Source organism: Nematostella vectensis, chromosome 14, assembly GCF_932526225.1.
Source record: "Nematostella vectensis chromosome 14, jaNemVect1.1, whole genome shotgun sequence".
Taxonomy (NCBI): Eukaryota; Metazoa; Cnidaria; class Anthozoa; order Actiniaria; family Edwardsiidae; genus Nematostella; species Nematostella vectensis.
Genome location: NC_064047.1, coordinates 3,756,807 through 3,782,571, shown reverse-complemented (window position 1 = coordinate 3,782,571; position 25,765 = coordinate 3,756,807). Strand labels below are relative to the sequence as shown.

Sequence of the window (25,765 nt, the reverse complement as noted above, 5' to 3'; positions counted from 1 at the left end):
TCCGCAGACAGGATAATTCTAGCAGCGCGCTTTTGGATTAGTAAAAGTTGTAATAAGAGTGTTTTAGAACAGTTACCCCACACACTGATACAATAAAGAAGCTGACCTGTTAGGTCGGTTAAATCGGTGATTGCAGGCCGCGCGTTATTACTTACTTTACGAGCAGCTTGCTGAGTGAAGAGTAGCAATCAACAGCACGACTGACTTGGAACCAGGCCTTGAAATCTCCCCAGCTTCGTTTATTGTGTTCCGAATACAGACTAGTACATACCTGAAGCAATAACAAAATGAACATTACTTAAGCTAATAAGAAACCGTGATAAATAAAGCAGAACATGTTTTTGTTTTTCTAAGCATACAGAATCCTTGACATGGAATGGACATTAACATATCAGTGTATATAAAAAGATAAAAAAGAGAATTACACGAAGTTATCAATAGGTTGTTATTGTGAACAAAATTTGACTAGTCATTTTAAGAGCGCATCGGACTAACAAAACCTTTTTTGCTGCTATATCAAAGCTTTAACATGTTCTTAGCAAGTTCTTAGAATTTGTTGAAAACTCAGGCTTGGAGTTCACATAGAAAAGGTTCTTATAAAACAAAAAGAGTGTATCAAGTAGCAATAATTACAGCCTTGTTTTGTTCGTCCTAGCCTCCTCCGCAGGCAACTCATAATGAAAAGGACGGAAAGAATGGGTTACCTGTGGCGAAATTGCGGTTTGTCACTTCCGTTTTTTTGCCACACCGGTTTGTCACTTCCGTCTTTTTGCCACAGGAAACCCAATCCTTTTTTTTTCTTTTTCTGGTCTTTGAGATGCCTGTGGAGGCTAGGTTCGTCCCTATACATACCTCTCGCAAGCACTGGTCAAGCAGCATTGGGTCGCACACGGCTTCTATCAATGCGTCAACAAACGGAGAGAGGTACGCACTCCCGAGCTCGGAGTTTGACCGCCAAAACGCGGTTGAAGCTGAAGAATGAATAACAATCGAAATAAAACACGAGATACCAGCGCCATATAAAAAGAAGTTAATTAAAAGTCAAATAAAGAAGCCCTTGAATGTACAGTATTAATATTTTTCCTAAAAACCTTTGATTCGCTTTTTTCCACATTAAATTCGTTGCTGCGTGACTGCGGGGTGACCCAACCCATTGAGTCGTTCGCTTACACAGCGCATCTCTTAAAAAGGCACAATTTGGATTTTTCCGAGGGCATACAACGACCCCCCCCCCCCCCCCCCCCCTTCCCGAAAAAGGTTAAACTGGCATATTTCATCGTTTGCATATGTTCTGATGCCGAAAATACCCATTTTGAAAGTTGCTGGGAAAAAAAAGTTATCTGTTCCTTGGGACCATTTCTTTTTTTTTCCCAGCCAGCATTTGTGAGGATTTTTTTTCCCAGCCAGCAGTGGTTTAAGCATTTAAGCACATGAATAATTGCCAGTATAACCGATCGGGGCAATTTTTTCTCAAGCACCCGCTCCAGCGCCTCAAAAATTATTTTCAGCACAACTAGTTCGACTCTTCAAATTTTTCCCGGCATCCGAGGGGGCTAACATCTTCCCAGCCAGCTAAATAAACGGGCTGCGGAACAGATATTTTGCGGAACAGATCCTTTTTGTGCCTTTGATTTTCTTGGACGTAGTCGATTGTTGATTGCATCTTAAAATGACTCACCAACGGCACCGTTCTTTACACAGCGCCAACCTCTTCGTCTTGCCAACCTTCGCCGCTCTTTGACGTTTTCCCTTGTGCGTTCCCAATTCTTTGACCATCTCTTTTGACCTATGTAGTTAACAAGCTCACAAAAGTTACTCATGTAACTACACATCTTGTCTGTCGCGTCATCATCCGTGCGAGACTCGCTAGAGAAAGATTTCAATCCCAGGATGCCTAGATCAAAAGCCAGGTCAACCAACGGAGGGGTCGTGTCTTCATACACATCTTGTTGAAGAGACATGGAACCGTCTTCTTCCTCGACACTAGAAGACTGAAAATTCTGACAAAAAAACGAAGCGAGTTTATTTAGGGCGATTTAAATGTAAAAAAACGGAGTGATTGAAAGTGGATTATTCTCCAAATCATTAATATGGAATAAAAAGGAGGTTGCCCATTCTTGTGTTTCAGAACTGCCAACGCCTTGTTTTTACCATTTTTGAAAAAAAAAATCGTTGATTGGGGTACTGTCATGCCCCTACTTGTTATTTCCTCTTAATTCTTTTAAATGTTAGGGGGAGGGGGGGGGGTGCACATGCCCCAGCGCCCCACCCCCTGATACGGCCGTGCAACTGTGTGTTATTCTACCAGAATTAACTATTTCTATTTTATTAACATATGGCCATGTAACCTACCTGCTTATTGAACGTTTTCTCGGAAGTAGATAGTAGGATGCTTGACGGTACTTGCTTGACAGGGGCTATCACACGGAGATGCTGAGCCATCCAGGGGAACAGAGAGGACGACGTACTATCCAATGCGTGACAATTGAATGTGATAAAAAAAAACGCCTTAATGGTGAATGGATAAGGCCTAAATAGAAAAATCTTATTAAAAAGCTATATTTTGGATTTTACAGGACTGAAACGTACACCTCCTGTGAGTAACTCCACACCCATCAACTTTTCCGTTATCGAACCAGAAGTTTTATTCGAAAAAGTGGATGCTAGGCACAAAAACGAACATTTGGCACAGTATTTCGGTTATACCTTGAAATGCAAAGTTCAATTTCACTCCAGTTTGAATTCTTGTATGCTACATCTGTGAAAAGCTCCAAGATGCCATTGACCAAAGCAGTTGCCCCCTGTTTATAAAGAATCAATATAGTCATCTTTTAGACACTTTCTAAAAATGACGTTTTTACATAATAACATAAAGACTCTATAAGAAGAACTTCACTGGACCGGTTGTTAATACTGTTTTGAATATGTAGTGTGGTTTTCATTAACCCGTGAAAATGTGATAGTCAAAGCGTAATGGTCAGTAAAACACCATAGAGAAGCTGGCAGGCAACTCAGCAGGCAACTCGGTGAAGTTAGCAGGCAACTCAAATGTGATGATTTGTGTAATATCTCAGCAGGTATTTGGCCGATTGTCACGAAATTTTGACACGATTGTACAAAAAGTACAACAAACATATTCATGCATAAATGATATCAAATATTATTAATCACGTGACTGTGTGACGTTGAACGTTCCAGCAGGCAAGTCGTTACATCACAATTGTCGCGATAACTACGTCCCATTTTCACCGATAGTCATCAAACTTTAACCTAAGTGTACAAATGTAATAACGAAGACAACGCCGTATTAGTTATTCTCATGACGTCATCAATCACGTGACCGTGGGAAAAAACATTTTCTCGAGTTCCTATTGAGAAAACATTACGAAACTTTCGAAATATGACAAATAGCACATGGGATTTTACAATCATGAACTTTTAAAATATGACGACATCAATCACGTGACCGTGGGAAAAAAAATCGATATCTAGAGTTCTGACTGAAATAACAGTGAAATCGAAGTACGACAAATTATGTATGTCGTTATTAAAGCCTAACTTTTTTGGAATGTTTTCGTGATTTACTTTTATAAAAACATATAGCACTGGCAATGCACTGGGAATATCGTATTCGTCGTTATTAAAGCTTCACTTTTTTGGCATTTGTAAATGATTAACTCGAATAGAAACATATACTGGAAATATCGTATTCGTCGTTGTTAAATGTTCACTTTTGGCACTTGCACGTGATTTACACATCTTAACCTGCACTGTAATTCCTACCGTTTCTCTGCCGTATCTACGCGTATTATTTTCGCTCGATATGGGCCATCGCTTAAGCTCATCGATTATCAGTCACTAAGCTAGAGCGCGAATCCTAACAAACTCTCTCTCTACACGACACAATATAAAAACCCATACTCAAGGAGCCAACTGTCCAATACTTATATAACCACTATCTATCTTCTATTTGCCATCATTGATTTGTCCCCTATCTGCACGCTTTCAGATATTATTCCTCACCGGTCTTGTTATTGACTTGATTTTTCACAAGCTCACATTACACTCACAGGAAATTATCAACAGGTAATTATCACCCTCGTTCCAAGGTCAAATACACTGTTCTGCCCTAACTCCAAGCCCGTTTTCTACATTTCATTTATAGGCACAACTCTTAACTAACATCCCCAATGCAATACACCATATATAATAGCCATAATTGCACACTTTAACCCACGCACTAACGTCTATCACCATACATTTTATAACCCCACACAGCCGCCTCGGTACGAATACCAGATTTAAATGTTCACTTTTTGGCATTTGTACGTAATTTTCGAACAAAAACATATAACAGGCAACTCGACAGTACAGCAGGTAACTCGTTATACACTGGGAATATTGTATTCGTTGTTGTTACAGCTTCACTTTTTGGCATTTATACGTGATTTACTTTAATAAAAACATATAGCAGGCAACTCAATAGTACAGCAGCTAACTCGTTATGCGCTGGGAATATCGTATTCGTCGTCATTCAAGCTTCACTTTTTTGGAATTTGTACGTGATTTACTTTAATAAAAACATATAGCAGGCAACTCGACAGTACAGCAGGTAACTCGTTATGCACTGGGAATATCGTTTTCGTCTTCATTCAAGCTTCACTTTTTTGGAATTTGTACGTGATTTACTTTAATAAAAACATATAGCAGGCAACTCGACAGTACAGCAGGTAACTCGTTATGCGCTTTGAATATCGTATCCGTCGTTATTGGAGCTTCACTTTTTCGTATTTGTACATGATTTACTTTAATAAAAACATTTAGCAGGCAACTCGACAGTACAGCAGGTAACTCGTTATGCGCTAGGAATATCGTATTTTCGTCGTCATTCAAGCTTCACTTTTTTGGAATTTGTACGTGATTTACTTTAATAAAAACATATAGCAGGCAACTTGACAGTACAGCAGGTAACTCGTTATGCACTGGTAATATTGTATTCTCCATTGTTTAAGCTTCACTTTTTAGGCAGTTGTAAGTGATTTACTCTAATAAAAACATATAGCAGGCAACTCGACAGTACAGCAGGTAGCTCGTTATGCGCTTTGAATATCGCATTCGTCGTTGTTAAATGTTCACTTTTTGGTATTTATACGTGATTTACTTTAATAAAAACATATAGCAGGCAACTCGACAGTACAGCAGGTAACTCGTTATGCGCTTGGAATATCGTATTCGACGTTGTTAAATGTTCACTTTTTGGTATTTATACGTGATTTACTTTAATAAAAACATATAGCAGGCAACTCGACAAGCAGGTAACTCGTTATGCGCTGGGAATATCGTATTCGTCGTCATTCAAGCTTCACTTTTTTGGAATTTGTACGTGATTTACTTTAATAAAAACATATAGCAGGCAACTCGACAGTACAGCAGGTAACTCGTTATGCGCTGGGAATATCGTATTCGTCGTTGTTAAATGTTCACTTTTTGGTATTTATACGTGATTTACTTTAATAAAAACATATAGCAGGCAACTCGATAGTACAGCAGGCAACTCCTTTCGCACTGGGAATATCGTATTCGTCGTCATTCAAGCTTCACTTTTTTGGAATTTGTACGTGATTTACTTTAATAAAAACATATAGCAGGCAACTCGACAGTACAGCAGGTAACTCGTTATGCGCTTTGAATATCGTATTCAACGTTGTTAAATGTTCTTTTTTTGGTATTTATACGTGATTTACTTTAATAAAAACATATAGCAGGCAACTCAACAGTACAGCAGGTAACTCGTTATGCGCTTGGAATATCGTATTCGTCGTCATTCAAGCTTCACTTTTTCGTATTTGTACATGATTTACTTTAATAAAAACATATAGCAGGCAACTCGACAGTACAGCAGGTAACTCGTTATGCACTGGGAATATCGTATTCGTCGTCATTCAAGCTTCACTTTTTTGGAATTTGTACGTGATTCACTTTAATAAAAACATATAGCAGGCAACTCGACAGTACAGCAGGTAACTCGTTATGCGCTTTGAATATCGTATTCGTCGTTGTTAAATGTTCACTTTTTGGTATTTATACGTGATTCACTTTAATAAAAACATATAGCAGGCAACTCGACAGTACAGCAGGTAACTCGTTATGCGCTTGGAATATCGTATTCGTTGTTGTAAATGTTCACTTTTTGGCATTTGTACGTGATTATCTTTATTTAAAACATATAGCAGGCAACTCTACAGTACAGCAGGTAACTCGTTATGACTTTGAATATCGTATTCATCGTTGTTAAATGTTCACTTTTTGGTATATGTACGTGATTTACTTTAATAAAGACATACAGCAGGCAACTCGACAGTACAGCAGGTAACTCGTTATGCACTGGGAATATCGCATTCGTCGTTGTTTAATGTTCACTTTTTGTTATTTGTACGTGATTTACTTTAATAAAAACATACAGCAGGCAACTCAACTGTACAGCAGGTAACTCGTTATGCACTGGGAATATCGCATTCGTCGTTGTTTAATGTCCACTTTTTGGTATTTGTAAGTGATTTACTTTAATAAAAACATATAGCAGGCAACTCGACAGTACAGCAGGTAACTCGTTATGCACTTGGAATATCGTGTTCGTCGTTGTTGAATGTTCACTTTTTGGTACTTATACGTGATTTACTTTAATAAAAACATATAGCAGGCAACTCGATAGTACAACAGGTAACTCGTTATGTACTGGGAATATCGTATTCTACGTTTTTTAAGTTTCACTTTTTAGGCATTTGTAAGTGATTTACTCTGATAAAAACATATAGCAGGCAACTCGACAGTACAGCAGGTAACTCGTTATGTACTGGGAATATCGTATTCGTTGTCATTCAAGCTTCACTTTTTTGGAATTTGTACGTGATTTACTTTAATAAAAACATATAGCAGGCAACTCGACAGTACAGCAGGTAACTCGTTATGCGCTGGGAATATCGTATTCGTCGTCATTCAAGCTTCACTTTTTTGGTATTTGTACATGATTTACTTTAATAAAAACATATAGCAGGCAACTCGACAGTACAGCAGGTACCTCATTATGCACTGGGAATATCGTATTCGTCGTCATTCATACTTTACTTTTTTGGAATTTGTACGTGATTTACTTTAATAAAAACATATAGCAGGCAACTCGATAGTACAGCAGGTAACTCGTTATGCACTTGGAATACCGCATTCATTGTTGTGAAATGTTCACTTTATTGGCATTTGTAGGTGATACACTCTGATAAAAACATATACTATATTACTCCTTATTTTCAAATTTTAAAACACCAGTATAATAAGAATACCAAACCCCCTAATCATATTTGAAAGTAGATATAATACAGCAACACTGTACTATGTCCGCTATATCTACTAATGTTAAAATTGTGCAAATACAATAGAAAGAAAGCTATAGCAAAGACAAATAATACAATATTCATCAAAATTGGGGGGGCTCAATACAGAAACATTAGGAAAATATTTGGGGACACAGACACGCCCCTCCTGATTATTTCCTTATAATTTTTGAAAATATTAGGGAGGTCACTTGCACCAAGTGCCCCACCTCTTGCTACGGCCCTGTGTATTAGAGAAAATCACTTACAAATACTACAAAGTGAGCATTGAACTGTACTGTCGAGTTGCCTGCTATATGTTTCTAATAAAGTAAATCACTTGCAAATACCAAAAAGTGAACATTTAACAATGAAGAATACAATATTCCCAGTGCATAACGAGTTACCTGCTGTACTGTCGAGTTGCCTGCTACATGTTTTTATCAGAGTAAATCACTTAGAAATGCTTAAAAAGTGAAGCTTAAACAATGAAGAATACAATATTTCCAGTGCATCACGAGTTACCTGCTGTACTGTCGAGTTGCCTGCTATATGTTTTTATTAAAGTAAATCACGTATAAGTTCCAAAAAGTGAACATTTAACAACGACGAATACGATATTCCCAGTGCATAACGAGTTACCTGCTGTACTGTCGAGTTGCCTGCTATATGTTTTTATTAAAGTAAATCACGCACAATTACCAAAAAGTGAAGCTTGAATGACGACGAATACGATATTCCCAGCGCATAACGAGTTATCTGCTGTACTGTCGAGTTGCCTGCTATATGTTTTTATTAAAGTAAATCACGTGCAAATTCCAAAAAAGTGAAGCTTGAATGACGACGAATACGATATTCCCAGCGCATAACGAGTTACCTGCTGTACTGTCGAGTTGCCTGCTATATGTTTTTATTAAAGTAAATCACGTACAAATTCCCAAAAAGTGAAGCTTGAATGACGACGAATACGATATTCCCAGCGCATAACGAGTTACCTGCTGTACTGTCGAGTTGCCTGCTATATGTTTTTATTAAAGTAAATCATGTACAAATACGAAAAAATGAAGCTCCAATAACGACGGATACGATATTCAAAGCGCATAACGAGTTACCTGCTGTACTGTCGAGTTGCCTGCTATATGTTTTTATTAAAGTAAATCACGTACAAATTCCAAAAAAGTGAAGCTTGAATGACGACGAATACGATATTCCCAGTGCATAACGAGTTACCTGCTGTACTGTCGAGTTGCCTGCTATATGTTTTTATTAAAGTAAATCATGTACAAATACGAAAAAGTGAAGCTTCAATAACGACGAATACGATATTCCCAGCGCATAACGAGTTACCTGCTGTACTGTCGAGTTGCCTGCTATATGTTTTTATTAAAGTAAATCACGTACAAATTCCAAAAAAGTGAAGCTTGAATGACGACGAATACGATATTTCCAGCGCATAACGAGTTACCTGCTTGTTGAGTTGCCTGCTATATGTTTTTATTAAAGTAAATCACGTATAAATACCAAAAAGTGAACATTTAACAACGACGAATACGATATTACCAGCGCATAACGAGTTACCTGCTGTACTGTCGAGTTGCCTGCTATATGTTTTTATTAAAGTAAATCACGTACAAATTCCAAAAAAGTAAAGCTTGAATGACGACGAATACGATATTCCCAGCGCATAACGAGTTAGCTGCTGTACTATTGAGTTGCCTGCTATATGTTTTTATTAAAGTAAATCACGTATAAATGCCAAAAAGTGAAGCTGTAACAACAACGAATACAATATTCCCAGTGTATAACGAGTTACCTGCTGTACTGTCGAGTTGCCTGTTATATGTTTTTGTTCGAGTAAATTACGTACAAATGCCAAAAAGTGAACATTTAAATCTGGTATTCGTACCGAGGCGGCTGTGTGGGGTTATAAAATGTATGGTGATAGACGTTAGTGTGTGGGTTAAAGGGTCCGGTTAAAGTGTGCAATTATGGCTATTATATATGGTGTATTGCATTGGGGATGTTAGTTAAGAGTTGTGGCTATAAATGAAATGTAGAAAACGGGCTTGGAGTTAGGGCAGAACAGTGTATTTGACCTTTGAACGAGGGTGATAATTACCTGTTGATAATTTCCTGTGAGTGTAATGTGAGCTTGTGAAAAATCAAGTCAATAACAAGACCGGTGAGGAATAATATCTGAAAGCGTGCAGGGGACAAATCAATGATGGCAAATAGAAGATAGATAGTGGTTATATAAGTATTGGACAGTTGGCTCCTTGAGTATGGGTTTTTTATATTGTGTCGTGTAGAGATAGAGTTTGTTAGGATTCGCGCTCTAGGTTAGTGACGATGAGCTTAAGCGATGGCCCATATCGAGCGAAAATAATACGCGTAGATACGGCAGAGAAACGGTAGGAATTACAGTGCAGGTTAAGATGTGTAAATCACGTGCAAGTGCCAAAAGTGAACATTTAACAACGGCGAATACGATATTTCCAGTATATGTTTCTATTCGAGTTAATCACTTACAAATGCCAAAAAAGTGAAGCTTTAATAACGACGAATACGATATTCCCAGTGCATCACGAGTTACCTGCTGTACTGTCAAGTTGCCTGCTAAAAGTTTTTATAAAAGTAAATCACGAAAACATTCCAAAAAAGTTAGGCTTTAATAACGACATACATAATTTGTCGTATTTCGAAAGTTTTGCAATGTTATTTCAGTCAGAACTCTAGATATCGACTTTTTTTCCCACGGTCACGTGATTGATGACGTCATATTTTAAAAGTTCATGATTGTAAAATCCCATGTGCTATTTGTCATATTTCGAAAGTTTCGTAATGTTTTCTCAATAGGAACTCGAGAAAATGTTTTTTCCCACGGTCACGTGATTGATGACGTCATGAGAATAACTAATACGGCGTTGTCTTCGTTATTACATTTGTACACTTAGGTTAAAGTTTGATGACTATCGGTAAAAAGGGGACGTAGTTATCGCGACAATTGTGATGTAACGACTTGCCTGCTGGAACGTTCAACGTCACACAGTCACGTGATTAATAATATTTGATATCATACATGCATGAATATGTTTGTTGTACTTTTTGTACAATCGTGTCAAAATTTCGTGACAATCGGCCAAATACCTGCCGAGATATTACACAAATCATCACATTTGAGTTGCCTGCTAACTTCACCGAGTTGCCTGCTGAGTTGCCTGCCAGCTTCACTATGGTAATGAAAATCACTCTAACAGTAACAGTATCTTTACAGCGTATCTGTAGTTTCCACCTGAGAAACGAATAGAAAACAACATTCTTAGCACAGGAATTGATCCTGCGTCAAGGCTGTTGTGCGATAGTGAGATAGCGACGACTTTTTTCAGGACTATTTAGATATGCCAATTGCCACCACAAAATTCACACAAGGCTAGATAACCATGCGTTACATAATATCTGGAGAGGACTTAGGAAAAAATATCGATATGGGCTAGAAATTTGTCCTAGAATAAAAGGCGGGGCCTCTTATTCACGTGACATTTATTTCTATCAACAAAAATTTTACGTCGTATTATATTTTTATCCTTATGTTATTGATTTGGTGTACTGGACATGGAATCCATTCCTCGCGCAGTGCGCTCTGGTCGGAGACAAGTGTCCGCACCGCTACACTAACGTGGCATTACTGAGCCGACGTGTAACTAAAATTAGCTTTAGTACTATTGGTATCGTACGAATCGAAAAGCTTTTTGCTAGCATGTGAAATTTTCAGCACATTCTTTCCGGAAACAAAATTAAATACCCGCAATAATTTATCACGCTACTATCATACAGTGTGTTTTATGCATGTTAACATTCTAAAAAGGCGCAAAATTGTTTCGGTGAATAATCAGGGGCCATATGTTTGTTACCCTGGTTCCAGAGCCTCGAACGTCTCTCTATTTAGTGGAAAGCAAGATAAAGCCTCTGGCCTCTCGAAGCGCTATTTCGACTTCTGCAAGGTTCAGAATCTGAACTTGGTCGCTGATTGGCCAATTGACGCGTGGCCATGGAAACCAAGAAATTCTGACAGTTTCTTTTCGCTCAACCTCGAAGGCCATTAATAGAGACGTTCGAGGCTCTGGAACCAGGGTATGTGTTTGTACGAGTTTTGTTTGATATTTAGTTTAGTTGATTGGGAAGAATTGTGAAAAATTAATTTGTGGAAATCCATCCTCTTCTATTTTGTCCTTCTAACAGAGGCTTATTTTATTACCCTGCAAACAGAGACCCAGGTAACAGAACCTTTACCTCATGTTTCTCGGACTTAAAAGTCGAAGTTTTGGCTATTTGTTCTTTCAGCACAAATTCAAACAAACAACGCGAAAACCCAGAGACGTGAATCGGCAAGTACTAAAACAAAGAGAATTCAAAGCTTTGCTAGCATTTTACGTCTTTTGTTTGCAAACTAACAACTTGAATTGGACTGAACCGTAAAAGATCGATTGACGTCGGTGACGAAGGCGCATGCGCATGCTCAACCCACATCGAAGACTTTTCTGAAAATACTAGCTTATACATTATTATATGCTTAACGGCTTTATTAAGAAATGACCGTATCGGTCACAGGTCGATGCCCACATTTATGGTCCTTAGCTTCGTCCCAGGCTCCTTTTCGCTGCGCGGCTTCTCGTTAGTGACGTCACGTTTGATTTGCCGCTTTCCCAAGCAGTATCAGCGCTACAACATTCCGCCATTTTGAAAACAAAATACCGCGTTGCATCATGGGGCCTAGGAAAAAGAGCTGACAAAGGAGAAGCCTGGGAACGAGGCTATATAGTACTGAGCTTTAACCGGAAGTTGAACACCGGACGCTTATAGGATGATCTAAGGATTGCTGTGTTGCGAAAGCACAGAAAGTCCACAAAAAGTTTACGGGTTATCCTTCCAATCATCCGATCCGAAGTCCCTCCAATAACTCGTAAATGCTTTGCAAGCACGAGTTAAAGAGGAAATCAAGAGTGGAAAAGGGATTTACAACGGCAAGAAAACAACTCCAAAACGAAAAATTCATCATGTAATATTTTCAAGTTCTCAAAAAAAAGTTAAAAGAAAACGTCAAGTACTTGCTTTGCCATCTTTTCTTCTTCTATGACAAAATGATTATCTCATTTCTCACCTCAGGACGATCCGGTGTCTTTTTGTTTGGCGCATCCAGCGGGAAGAAGATTTTGAATTTCTTGAAGAGATAAACAGGAAGTTACGAGAAATAAAAAGTTATCCAGGAATATCATTCAATTTGATATCCTCTTTCATGATATCATCTAGCAATACACAATGGTACCTCAAGGAACTTTTCGCACATCTGAAAAGCCTCTCCAGCTGTTATCATCTCACTCAAGTCACCACCAAGGCAAGTGAGGAAGAAAGAGAATCCTTGCTCTCCCATCTCCAGAACTCGCTCCGTCAGCCAGCTAGAAAGATGTTTACAATAAAACGCATCAGCAACAATCAAAAGTAACCTACAAATAATAAGTATCATGATCATTGAGTGCCACTGCAGCCCTCTTCACAGCTGCTTTTAACATGTCCCTTTTGTTAGGAATACCCCCATGCTTTGCAGTCTACAGCTAACAATAAAAGTAAACTTCTTGAAACTTTATATTTTAGCCGAATGTTAAATGCAAAGTCGCATCATTTTTTTGGGTAGGGATAGAAATAGTCAATAGCTTGTGAATGCCATTTTCTTATCCAGATTGGATAGCTTTCTCAAAAGCGCGCACTGTAACCCCCTACCGCTCAGAAAAAAAAGATGAATCATCAGAGGTATTTCCAGGGCGTGGAGATGACATTTATCTACCTTAGATCGTTAGACCTGGAATATCCCTTGCACGACTTGCTCAGTCTCAGACTGTGCTCTGATAGCTTGAATATGGGCCGCATCAATTTCTGCTTTTCGGCTTGAATATCATGGTCCGGACAGTAAGAACGTAAAGTAATCTCACTTTTTTTGACCTTCAAAGCTCTTGCTAGGTACGACAATCTATCGGTTAATAGCTCGAATATGGGCCGCATCAATTTCTGCTCTTTGGCTTGATTATCATGGTCCGGAGAGTAAGAACGTAAAGTAATCTCACTTTTTTTGACCTTCAAAGCTCTTGCTACGTACGACAATCTATCGGTGTCACATTGTACACTGATGGGACTGTGGAGCATTCTGATTCGTAGAGACTTGGCAATGTTGAATAACTTCTCTCTAAGGTATCCATTTTGGGTAAAGATTGCGTCAAGTATCTTCTGGAGATCTACATAGTCGCTTAATCTGAGGATCGCCAATACTGCTAGTTCTTCAACGAGTTGAGAATTCAGTGAATTCAAAAGCACTAAATACTTCGTCTCCGCCGCCTTGGGACAAGGAAAGCTAAGACAACAAAGTACAGGTCCTAGAACCAGCTTCAGGGTTTCTGCGTCCGAAGGGGCGTGGTACAGGATGACCCGAATGAGCGAGCTGGGCGGGGCCAGGTACCAGTGTGCTGTGTGGTCGCGGACGAACTGTGCTATCTGACAGAGAACCATCCAATTCAGAGTGATTGGTCTGGACATCAGTTGAACTGCGAGCCAATTATCAGCGTCAAACTGATCAGTCTGACAATACAAAATACATGCACTTTAATGCCATTTTTATACACATCATTTTAACCTAAAATAATTTTAAGAAAAAACAAATATCAGTGTAAAATTACCTTTGGATTTCGTTTTATTTTCAGCTACTACTCATAACTTAAACAAAAACCCGGATTTTCCCTGTTAGCTCAAGCTTTTTTCTCTGTCCTCCCCAAAATAGTAATCACAATAGTAATTGTGATTCTTCTTTAAATAAAAACATTATTGAGTGGTAAAATCAAGCATATACAGATGATAACAGTTTGCTCATCTTAAATGTTTAATCGACCCAGTCCAATCGAAATCTTGCAAAATCCAAGTTCGAGTTAGGTGGTACTGTATCTATAGAACTTACGTCAGTTAAAGGCAGAGGCACTCTTGGAAGAAACAGCCCAATCAGTCCTATAAGATCCCGGATCTCATTTCCCGAATGTATTCCTCTCATGGCTTCCTCGTCGTGGTCAGGCCTTTTCAGAATACACTTGCGATGATGTGCAAATGCCGCTTGTGTCAATCTTTCATCCACACTCAGGACATCAAACAGGAAAGCAAATGTGGAGACGTCCACAATGGTATCTCGTGGCCAAATAGGTTCTGGGCGTTTGCTCTCTTTCTCGTCTTCCATTGCTTCAAGACTGTACGACTTGGAGTCAGATCTGCCAGCGAGATCACATAACGTGAAGGGCAACTTGTCAGTGTCGCAGTGACCAAGGATCTGACCCAAGAAGCAGCTCACCAAAGCTGCAGAGATTTCAAATGCCAAGTTTGTAGCCGCAGCATCGCATTGACGAAACTGCAATGCTTGGATAATGGCACACCATGTCTGAATTTCCAAATCCACGGTGCCAATCCTTATTGTGTGCGGCTGCCGAACCCTTTGCTCATTTGGTTCGACGTCTGATTTTTGGAGGTTGAACTGGACCATTTTAACTGCCGAGACAGTAGCCAAGGGAACATCTTCGTTTGTTATGCATCTCAGCTCGTCTCTTGTCAAATCCACATTCCGTAAAACGTTAAGAGCGATCTCAACACCGATCCAAGGCAAAAGATGCTTATCCTTGAAGACCCTGCAAACTACAGACCTCGCATTCAGTGTTGTCATATCTGAAATAACCTAGAGAGGTACACTGATTGATTGCGGTATATAAATGTACAATAATAACTAACAGGGGCGGATCTATAGGTGGGTCGAACGGCCCCGCCCCGCCCCCTTACTTCCATATATTTGGCTTAAAAATAACAACAAAACATATATAAGGAAATCTATGAAGGAACAACGAATCCGTCCTCCATTCCTGAAAACCTTGCTCCCCTCTATATAGAACTTCTGGATCCACACCTGACTAAAACGCACGTTTATGAAACGAAGGTTGCACTCCTAGAATCTGTGTATCGTAACTCGCAGTGCTTCAGGGGTATCAAGTAAATAAGCGTGAATGAAATACAAATACAGGTTTCAAAAGCTGTAGAATTCTTGTTTATGTCCTTATGGACATTCACATGGCTTTCAGATACAAGATTTAGCCGTTTATGCGCTACCCATGTACCACCGCGGGTTACGACACATTGACTCTCGAGTGCAACCTTTTATGAAATAGGTGTATACGTCCTTTTTCACCTAAACTTCCTTCCCATTAAGGAATTTCGTTTATCCTTTGTTTCATCTTGGCGAGATTAACGTGACAACTTACTTTCCAAATCCAATTCTTCAAGCCATCCAGTCAGAACGTCTTTCCTTCTGTGTGACATCTTGGGATTGAGGACAACCAGCAGCCAAAGTCTGGACAGCTCATCACACAGCGTCCCACAACTGAAGATGTCAAAGAAGTTATGATTTAAAAAATATCTCAGGGTGGTAAGATGACCTTAATCTTTTACGAGGTATCAAAATACACGACCAATAATCATTTTAGGGTAAATACTTTTTGGAGAAATGCATATTGCGTTGTCCAACGCTTTTAAATAATGATAAAATACGTATCTGATTCTCCTGGTTTGTATTATACACACTTTCAATGGGGGGGGGGGGACGTGTATAGTGCATTTTTACCTGAAAGGAGTAGCAGTGAACGACATAGCGAGCGAGGTTATGGGTAGATCAAGAGACTGTGTCCTCCATAACGATTTTGCATAAACATTTTCATTTTCTATGGATAGATACAGAGAGCCTGTCCTCCATGTCCATTCATTATTTTCCAGATGATCAACAAGGGTCTTTGTCATGATAAGGAGTATTTCGTCAATGTCTTCATAGAGGAGACTATAGACTGTATCCAAAAGTTCAGTAGGGAGGTAATTGCTGCGGAAATGCTCCGTGCAGGTGCCTGGAAAAAAGAGAGTTTCCTGTGATATCTAAACTCCGTTTATAACACCATTTACCACAGGTAGCCCATTTACTGATGCGATATTCACTATTCTGCTGTATTGACTGTCGTCAATAATTAACTTAACCACTTTCTCTGGTTTCCGTCCTTCAACGGAATTACATGCTTTTTGATTGGTCAGTGCCTTATTCATAGGTGGCGTGATTTGAAACTATTTTATCATTGCTTTCTAATATGAACATTCTAATGGTTTCACCTTTTATTACAGGGCTACTGATTCTGAAAGGTCTCTTGCAATGGCGGGTTTCCTCTTGGGGCTCTTGAGATTCTTGAGTGTATGAAGGGCTGGCAGGAGTGTTTGAAGATATTTTGATTTCAGGAATAAGGGGTTTCTCTAATCTGTAGGTTGCAATGAAGAATTGAGAGATATCTGCTTTAGATATCACCCAATGACTTTCTTCATCAACACCTGAAATGGAAGAAACATTAACATTGTTAGATTTCGGATCATTCTATGCATTCAGAGCTTTGAGCACAAGGACTCATTTCAAACAAATATAAGCGGTTCACTCGATTTGAACAACTAAATTTAAAATATATAAACACACAGCGTCCTTTGAATGGTCAGCACCTTGGGGTGACATCGAACACTGAAAACATTAAGAAGAATATCCAAAACCACAGAAAGGCAACAGGCAGACCTTAAATTATTGGTCAAAGAGCTTAAAATCCAAATTCTTTGCGTTGGACTTTATTCTTTGTGATTTCTCTACATTCTCAATTATTTGAGAAATGTATATAATTTCATTGAAAACCTAAAAAGCATATAACGATTAACATAGAACAAAACCATTTTCTAGAGCGGTATAAGTAGTTGTAATGTCACCGTGTGTCGTACAATTTCCAAAAGCCATATTGATATTCATATTTACAAAAGGGTATACAAATGCACTTTGAAGGGGGAGGTAATGGAAATGTTTGACGATTTGAAGAGTTTCGAAATTACAAGCAACGGAAAACTGATAATATAATGTGGTGTGATAATATAATATCGAGGGCTATCTCAAATTAGCCACGCCATGTAATGACCATCGAGTGGTCGTTAAATAAATACCTGGTCCTGTGGTAGCGTCTGGCACCCCATCCATGACATTGATTTCTGCATGGCAATGCTGGCCATTCTTGTTCAACAGCTCATCCATCAACTGAAAGGCATTGTCTACCATTTCAATCTTATCAGGATCATTCAAAAGCATGCTTGCCAACTTGAGAAGTTCATCTTTGTTCAATTGATAAAGTGAGTCAGTGATTGGTAGGTGGTAGGTTGCTCTCTCGGGATGGCAAATCCTTTCAAGAGCTGTCTCTTGCACATGTTGGCACCAAGGACTCTGTGACTGGCATGAGCAGTGGGCAGAAGTGATCTTGCGGCGATCAAAGAAAATGGTCACAAAAAACAAACCAAAAACCTTTGCACTTAGTCGACAACCTGGAAGATAACCACAACCACACTGTTTTGCACTGTACACTTTAACTAAAATGTGCTTTGAACACGCATGGACGCCGCAGAAAACAGAGAGTTGAGGAAAAGAATAAAAAAAGACGCGTCACAAATGAATGGTAAATTTTCAAATGTTTAGCCGTTTTAGTGCTAATTCACAAACAGAAGTCCCTAAATCTACCCCCGTTTCGGCTGAGAAAAAAACTTTGCTACTTCAGATAACAAATAATTGAGCATTTTAGTATATTTACAGCCTTTTTTAGGATCTTTTAAATGGACTTACCAATTTGCTTCATGTTTTCAGGTGTCAACCTAGCTGTCAGAGGGTGACAAAAATTTGCAATTTTCATTACTTTTTCTTTATCTACAGGGAAGGAACTTGAGATCACTTTCAACTGAAGCTCGTCTGGGACTGTTTCCCATTGGTCTTGTACATAACTGATGGGGAAATTTGCAGAAAGAATTTTGCAGCAGCAGTCCACTAGCGATCTGACGCAAGCCTCTTTCACTGTCGTCCGTTTTAAAGACGATGTCGAATTGTCTTCAAGATCGTGATACATCTTGAATCTTTTAGACGGCAGGGATGACAAAAAAGGGGTGACAGAATCAAAACCTGATGAGCTTGAAGAACAAGCCACAAAAGGACTAGCTGATGGAATTGGGTTACCCGAAACATCGATGAAAGCCTTGCTGTTCTTGCTCTTGTTCAATAGCTGATCGAGATGCTCTTGAGCAAAATCTACAACAGGAGTGTTGGAATATCGATTAAGAAGAGAGCCTGTTAGCTTTAGGAGCTTTATTCTGTCAAGTTTCTGAAGTGACTCGTTGATAGGACTGAGGTAATATTTAATCTTTTCAGGATAATTGATCCGCATAGCAACTGCTTTCCTAACATGGGCGCACCATCTATTCATGGGATCATCCTTGGCCCTGTTCTTACGATAGTTGCATGTACAGTCTACAGAGGTAAAGTTGCCACGATCAAAGTGAACGGTCACAAAGTAGTCCCTTGAATAAGAGTTTTTAACGTTAGCCCTTATTTCACAACCTGTTGGAAAAGAAGAAATAATCAGAACATTCTTTAATTTTTCTTCTCCATTCTTCAAGCTTCGCTTTGCTACCTTTTGCTATGCGGACTTAAACAGGATTGCATTTGATCGCATTGGACTCTGACTCTGATTCACGCAAAACATAAAAATGGTAAATGCTTATCGCCCTTTAAGCAGGTTAGCAATATTTTACGCAGAATGTAAAATGGGGTAAATACTCTCTACAAACTAGAAAGATGCGTAAAAATAGATTTTTGTGTTGTGTTTGACATTGCTAATTAAAAATGACGTAATCGAATTGAATGCCTTGTTTCCAGTCAACTGGGGATATGCTCCCGGAAAACATAATGTTTGTACAAAAAAAACAGAGTGCTATCATTGTAGAAATAGACCACCTTAGGCATGATGTTGAAAAACAACGAGTTATTTAGCCTCGTTTCCTGGCTTCTATTGGCTTTGCGGTTAATGACGTCACTTTTGATTTGCCGCTCGCAATGAATGTCGGTACAGCTTATCGCAGGGAATGTTTGCCAACACTATGAGTTATTTTCAGATATAAGGAGGAAAATCCAACACATGCGAATGTGAAATTCAAAGGATTGAACAACCATATGGACTGTCTGAGAAACAGATCAAAATACTGGATTTGAAATCGGCCTGACATTCTCATTTCACAGTCCATTTCTTACCATAGTTTCTGGTTTGCTACCCCCTTAAACAATATCAGTGAGTGTGCAGTCACGGAGGACGCGTAATTAGATATGAGGGAGGAGGGAAGTGACAGAAGTGAAGCAAAGTTTTAGTCCTGTGTTAGTGGATTGAGGTTCAGTGTGTTTATGTGTGGGTGTGTTTTAATTTTCTTTCGTTTAGCAAGGAGACATTTTGATAAAGACCGTGAAAATGTTAGCACCTAAACACAACAGTCAACTTAAACAGTGAAGTTAAACAGCGGGATTCTGAACGTTCTTATTATTTAAATCTCGCCGGTTAACCGGAGGGGTACAGAATGCAGGTGCAGGTTGCAGATCGGGTTCAGGTCGGGTGCAGGTCGGGTTCAGATCGGGTTCAGGTCGGGTGCAGGTGCAGGTTGCAGATCGGGTTCAGGTCGGGTGCAGGTCGGGTTCAGGTCGGGTGCAGGTCGGGTGCAGGTACAGGTTGCAGGTCGGGTGCACGTTGGATGCAGTTTGAGTACGAAATGCAGGTCGGGTGATTTTACTGTTTTTTTTTCTACCTCCTCTATTTCATTCAATTTCTACGGCTCACGTGACGCTCAGATTCTCTTTCATAACTAAGCATAAGCAATCCCGTGACTTTGCTGCACATCAACCAAACTTGGGTCAATTAATGTATAACGGTAGATGGACAAGTGAAAAAAATATGTATAGGTGGTTGCGTCACAGATCACGTGACCGTTGAAAAACTACGTATATCTCGCCATTGATTTGCTGCTCATCAACCAAAAATAAATTGAATAAACTCCAAAATGTGGTGACTGTATCTATTAGATAAATGGTTTACATTCTAGTATATAGCTTTTTTTGATAAGTGCAATGGACAGCAGGGGTGGATCTAGACATTTTCGAAGGGGAGAAAGGGGGGTGCACCGGTACGTTAAACATGTAGGGGAGGAAAATTCGTGGGTTTACGTTGTTATACAATTTTTACTGAGATATTTATACTGTTATACGTTACTTGACCCAAGTTTGCTTGATGTGCAGCAAATCGCTGGCGATATATTCGTATTATTCCCAAGGTCACGTCATTGCTTAGCAATAAACGGAAATCTAAGTATTCGATATTTTAACGCGTCACGCGAGCCCTAGAAATTCAATGAGATAGAGAAACAAAAAGAAAAAATAGGCCCGTAACGTGCATGTTATCATATATCTCTAGGTTATTTCTTAGTATAATAATACTATAAAAAGTATTGATGAACGGTAGACTCCCAAAGATTAAAAAAAAGAAAAAAAATTCAGCGGGGAGGAATCGAACCCGTGGTCTCATGCAACTTACGGACTCCGATCACTGACCTAAACCACTTAGCCACAAAACAAAACACCATAAAATAAATATTCTAAAAATAATCTCATTAGTGTTTGTATTGAACTGTTCGAAAAGACACGTCGAGCATGTCGAATTCCAGTTACTTTTTCTTTCACAAAGATGAAATACCTGCTACAATTGATCACAATACTCTTGTACAATATGTATTTTGCTTAATATAATATCAAAAGTGCAAAATCATCATTCGTAAGTAAATTTACGGGGGCAAGTTCTTGTGCGAAGAAAACCTCAATAAAGCTTTGCAACTTGATTTAATGTCAAAAGGAATCGGATACGGGCGAAAAACCCCAAGCTTAAATACTCGAAATGACCAAATGAGAGCGTTTTTACATGAGCTCGTGTGTTTGGGCACGTATTGCAAACTCTTTATAAATCAATAACTTGACGTAAAGTTTGAACGATCATTCGGAATGTGAATAGAATGCAGCCGCGTTCGAGTTTATCAAAGCAAGCTACCATAGGAGCGAATATGTGAGAATTGTTTAAAAACCCCAAAATCTTTTGATTATTTTGATATCTTCTTCTTTATAAAGTGATTCTAGGCTGGCGCTTCGTAACGATCATATCCCGAAGTCAAATTTTCCCAGCAAACACCGCGGCAAATCTTAATTCTTTCTTTTTTTTTTTTTCGACGTGATGACATAGCATCTACTCGAACATGCGAAGTAGCTACAAAAACTATAAAATCACCCGACCTGCATTTTGTACTCAACCTTCATCCGACCTGCAACCTGCATTTTGTACCCTCCGTATCGGTGCGTTTGAGGTTTTTGGATAGTGTCCCTGCAAACCGAAATCGCACAAAATCCTACTCAGAGTTTCATCAGCTTTCGTACATTGGATCCAGAAAGTTCTTCCGGAGCTGTTTGAAAGAATTTCTCGAACGATATATATAAATGTGCAAGAGTTGTATTGTACCTTAAATTCTATAGGTTTCACATAAGTTATATCAAAAAAATTTTGCCAATCAATATTTAAGTGATCTTTCCAGTAAATTAAAATTTTTAATTATGCACTTTGTCATTTGAAACCCCCACCCCCATGGTCCCGGGGAAGTGGGTCAAGTCAGTTTCTGATTTGAGACTTTCTTCTGTAGCAAGCAGTTCTGTGTATTAGACTATGTCAAGCTGCACGACAATATGTGCGAAAACAAATATGAGTGATAACTAATGCAAAATGAAGATTATTTATTTTTCCATTTTTTAGTAATGATAATCTTAATTGTTATTGGTACAAATGTACTCAGTTAAGTGCACTTGCTTTGAAAGATATTTAAGATGACTTGTTATCTCAAATGCCAGGTAGTTTCCTATAGTTTGCATCCTGAGGGGAAGGGGCATTTGACTGCAGTTTTTCCCCGAGGGGGTGGGAGCTTTTCTCTGTTTTCTACAGGATCAAAGTCTAATCCCCCACCCTTCCCTGGTGGTTTCAATTGACTAGTGCATTAATTTTTTTGATAAGGTTCTTTTGAAAAGCCAGCTTATCCTGTAGTTATCTCTTAGATTATGTAAACTAAATAAAAGAATTTAAAATTATGTCTAATTTATGTCGTTTTGAATTGAATCTACTCTTTGTCACAAGGCGATAAGCATTTGGTTAGGTTAGACCATGTTTACCTGTTTGGATGATGGTAGGTATGCAATAACGATTAGAAGAATCTGAACTTGATGATCCAACAGTAGCAGGAAACTCTGCAGGGAAAGAACTTGAGATCACTTTCAACTGAAGCTCGTCTGGGACTGTTTTCCATTGGTCTTGTACATAACTGATGGGGAAATTTGCAGAAAGAATTTTGCAGCAGCTGTCAACCAGCGTTGGCAAAGCCTTGGGCGGCGAAGATGAAGAATTATCAAAATAGTCATCATAGCATCGATGAGCGTGTCCATACTCGTCGTGGTATATAGACATTTTGAATTCACTTCGGGACTGGGACTTCAAAAAACATCTTTCGATTTATGTCCCTCGAATCGCGAATACGTTTAGAATCCAAGCAGTAGCCGTTGTATTGAGCGTTTCACTGCTTGGAATCTAGAATAAATTACTTCCGCTTTTCCACGAATTCTGGACTCGTTACGTCTTCCCACAACTCTTTGCGACGCGCAGGCTGTGGGAAGTCTGGGTGAATTTTAATTCTAATTTTAATTTTAATTTTAATTTAATTTTTAATTTAATTAAAATTGTTTGTCGGGCCACCTGTTGTGAGCCTGCGATAGCTGGCCGCTATTTGTTTCCAAGATGGCGGTTCCCTTGTGAAAGCAATGGCTTTAGAGAAGTTATGTTAGAAGGTTGGACTAGAAAACACTATGATAAAACTTTCACTTGCAAGTCGAACTTTACTGCGATCTAGTTTCGTGAACGTAGCTCAAATTCGAGCTTTTTCTGCTGTGAAACCTCAAGGTAAATATATGTCGTATTCTTTTCCACCTAACCGTTTATCCCGGCCCTACCAATCGGTAATTCCGATAATCAATAATAATCAATAGTAATCGATCAAAAATCAAAATCAATCAATCGATAAATATCTGAAATCAATAGAAATCGATACTTATACAGTTTCAATAACGTGAAACTGTGTGAGTATTGATTATTATCGATTTTTATCAAAAAATATTGAAATCTTATCAATTATTATTGATTATATTGATAAATATCGATTTCTTCAATTCCGTCAAAATGTATCATCCTTAACCGACATGATAAATTGTTTGACTGCTTTTTCAAAAAATAAAATCAGATAAACGAGGTAAGATAAACAAAGTGAGTCTTTATCGTGCTTCAAAAGGGCTCAATTTTACCATGCAAACCACATTCAAGATATACAAGATATCGAGCCGCGCTTCTTCCGCGCCAAACCTCGACGTCTAAACCAATTACATGCGGCACTGCAAAAGTTCGACACTGTTTTAAACGTCGAGCCTTGTTGTGCCGCATTTGTTTTGGTTTTTGCAATGCAACAGTAACTTTTTGACCCATTGGAACGACGCAATTGGTATGGCATCTGAATCAACATTGTGTTGATCTAGATGAATCAGGGAGCTTGAGAAACGACGACGGCAGAAAACAATGGAATTTGGTTAAGAATTCAATAGCAGCAAGGCGAAATGCATTCTGTCTGATAGATTTCAGCCGTTTTCCATAAAACCATGACGTGACAATTTTAAGTTTCACCCTCAGTAAAGGACGCGGACGTTTGCACTATAAACTCTACTCCACTAACTTCGTTCCCTACTGTAGAAATAATGTCCTTAGTTAATTTTTATCTGTCTCTGACTATAATGTTTTGCTTATTCCATTGCAATCAAATTTTTATTGATCGCCACATGCAAGAACATCTTTTTCGATCGTGTTGTCCTATATAAGAAATATAAGAAATCAATAAAACCCGATATTAATCGATAATAGTCAATATGATTGAGTACTCTTGGGCTGTGAGTATCGATTTATTATCGATTTCCAATATCAATCAGTAATAATCAACTGATTAATATAGATTAATATTGATTAATTCGATTAGTTTCCAATGATCAATTTTTATCGATTGGTAGGGCCGGGTGTTTATAAACGTCATAGCTGTCGACCCAACTTGGACAAAAATCTTGTGAAATACAGTAAATATGTGTAAAAAAAAACCAAGAATGCCAATGCGGGAGAATACAGAGAATTCTGTTTTCAATTCTCTTGAACATTTTCCCCTTATGATTTCCAAAAGATGTGTGTTAGTTAGCCTCCTTCTCAGGCAGCTCTACTATACTCTGTAATGGCCTTTATTCAGATTTGGGATACCTATGTTTGCGTTTTTAGGACGCGGGATACTGGTACCGAGGGGGAGGGAGGAGGGGATAAAAGAGTTGCCTGCCATATATCGAACGGTTGGTACATTGCGTGTCGCCTCAGTGGACACGACACGTTGCCTACCTGACCGGGGGTGACACAGGTAACTAATGTCGCAACAAAAAAATCCTTGTTAGTTGCGAAAAAAAACATGGCAAGCGAACGCGAAGCTTCTACTTCAAAGCGAACTCATTCCTAGATATGTCAAAAGCCATTTGACATTTGCTAGTATGGGATACAACAAGGTTTACAGGAAGTTATTGAAAAGAAAGGAACCATAGATTCTAAAAAGCGAATTCGATGCTGAATGTTTGCCTTCACCGGCGGCAACGTGATCAAGCTCGATCAGCACTGTTCTGTTGTCTTTATTGACTTGGATGTTTTCAGCTTGGTTTAGAGTTTTCACTTCAATTGAGACTTCGCCGTCTCGGTTTTCACTTCAATTGAGGCTTCGCCGTCTTAGGTCTTTAGCGTTCTAAGCACAGAAGCATAAACCCGAATTTCGGACCAACTATAGAATACAGGACTTCGCACCTTGATTACTATAGAACAGCGCAATAAATACAATGGAAATGCAAATAAGTTTGGATGTGGCCATGAATTCTTTAGGTTTTCGAATTGCTTCGTCTCAGTGAGAGACTCAATAAAACGATCCACATGTGGATGAATTTCTACTCTTCCTCCTGGTTAGTATCATATTCTTTACAAATTCCTAATTAACCTCCCATAGATGGTAGAAAACGTTATGCGCAGTGCCACATGCGCAGATGTCATCCAGTGTGTCAATATATGGTAGGCATCTCTCTCTTTCTTCTTCCTTTTTTTCGCCCCCCCCCTCCCCCCTGCGTTATTTTTCTCCTCTATTCGCCACAGGAATACCGCATCGAAAAAAGAACGCTTTTTCTTACCGTTAGAAGAGATGCCTGTGGAGGAGGCTATGTGTTAGTGTGGGTTAATAGAACCTGCGATATTGAGTTACATATTTTGGTG

At 38.9% G+C, this 25,765-nt stretch overlaps 2 protein-coding genes and 1 long non-coding RNA gene across 10 annotated transcripts in view; 1 reads left to right on the top strand and 2 right to left on the bottom strand.

Moving 5' to 3' along the window:
• Positions 1-25,765, bottom strand: part of LOC5516654 — a 192,681-nt gene that overhangs the window by 88,085 nt on the left and 78,831 nt on the right. For 4 of the 5 annotated variants that reach the window (XM_048721472.1, XM_048721474.1, XM_048721473.1 and 1 more), the window contains exons 7-11: positions 14,365-15,083; positions 13,207-13,991; positions 12,691-12,820; positions 12,526-12,585; positions 2,707-2,801 (exon numbers count right to left, since the gene is read on the bottom strand). The exons of the other annotated variant lie outside the window; for it this stretch is intronic. In XM_048721472.1, the coding sequence (XP_048577429.1) occupies positions 2,707-2,801; positions 12,526-12,585; positions 12,691-12,820; positions 13,207-13,991; positions 14,365-15,083 (1,789 nt within the window). The remainder of the gene's footprint in view (positions 1-2,706; positions 2,802-12,525; positions 12,586-12,690; positions 12,821-13,206; positions 13,992-14,364; positions 15,084-25,765) is intronic. 5 annotated transcript variants of the gene reach the window in all.
• LOC116620805 (30S ribosomal protein S15) overlaps positions 1-25,765 on the top strand; it is a 48,500-nt gene that overhangs the window by 18,811 nt on the left and 3,924 nt on the right. Inside the window, exon 1 of one of the 4 annotated variants that reach the window (XM_048721486.1) lies at positions 23,158-23,341. The exons of 2 other annotated variants lie outside the window; for them this stretch is intronic. The gene's annotated coding sequence lies outside the window, so the exon portion shown is untranslated. Of the gene's footprint in view, positions 1-23,157; positions 23,342-24,745; positions 24,879-25,765 lie in introns of those variants that run through there. One more of the 4 variants, XM_048721487.1, reaches the window with a different exon arrangement.
• Positions 20,111-22,535, bottom strand: LOC125559788. Its single transcript, XR_007306442.1, has 2 exons — positions 21,676-22,535; positions 20,111-21,639 (listed from the first exon to the last, which is right to left on the bottom strand). It is a non-coding gene; the product is annotated as an uncharacterized LOC125559788 (long non-coding RNA).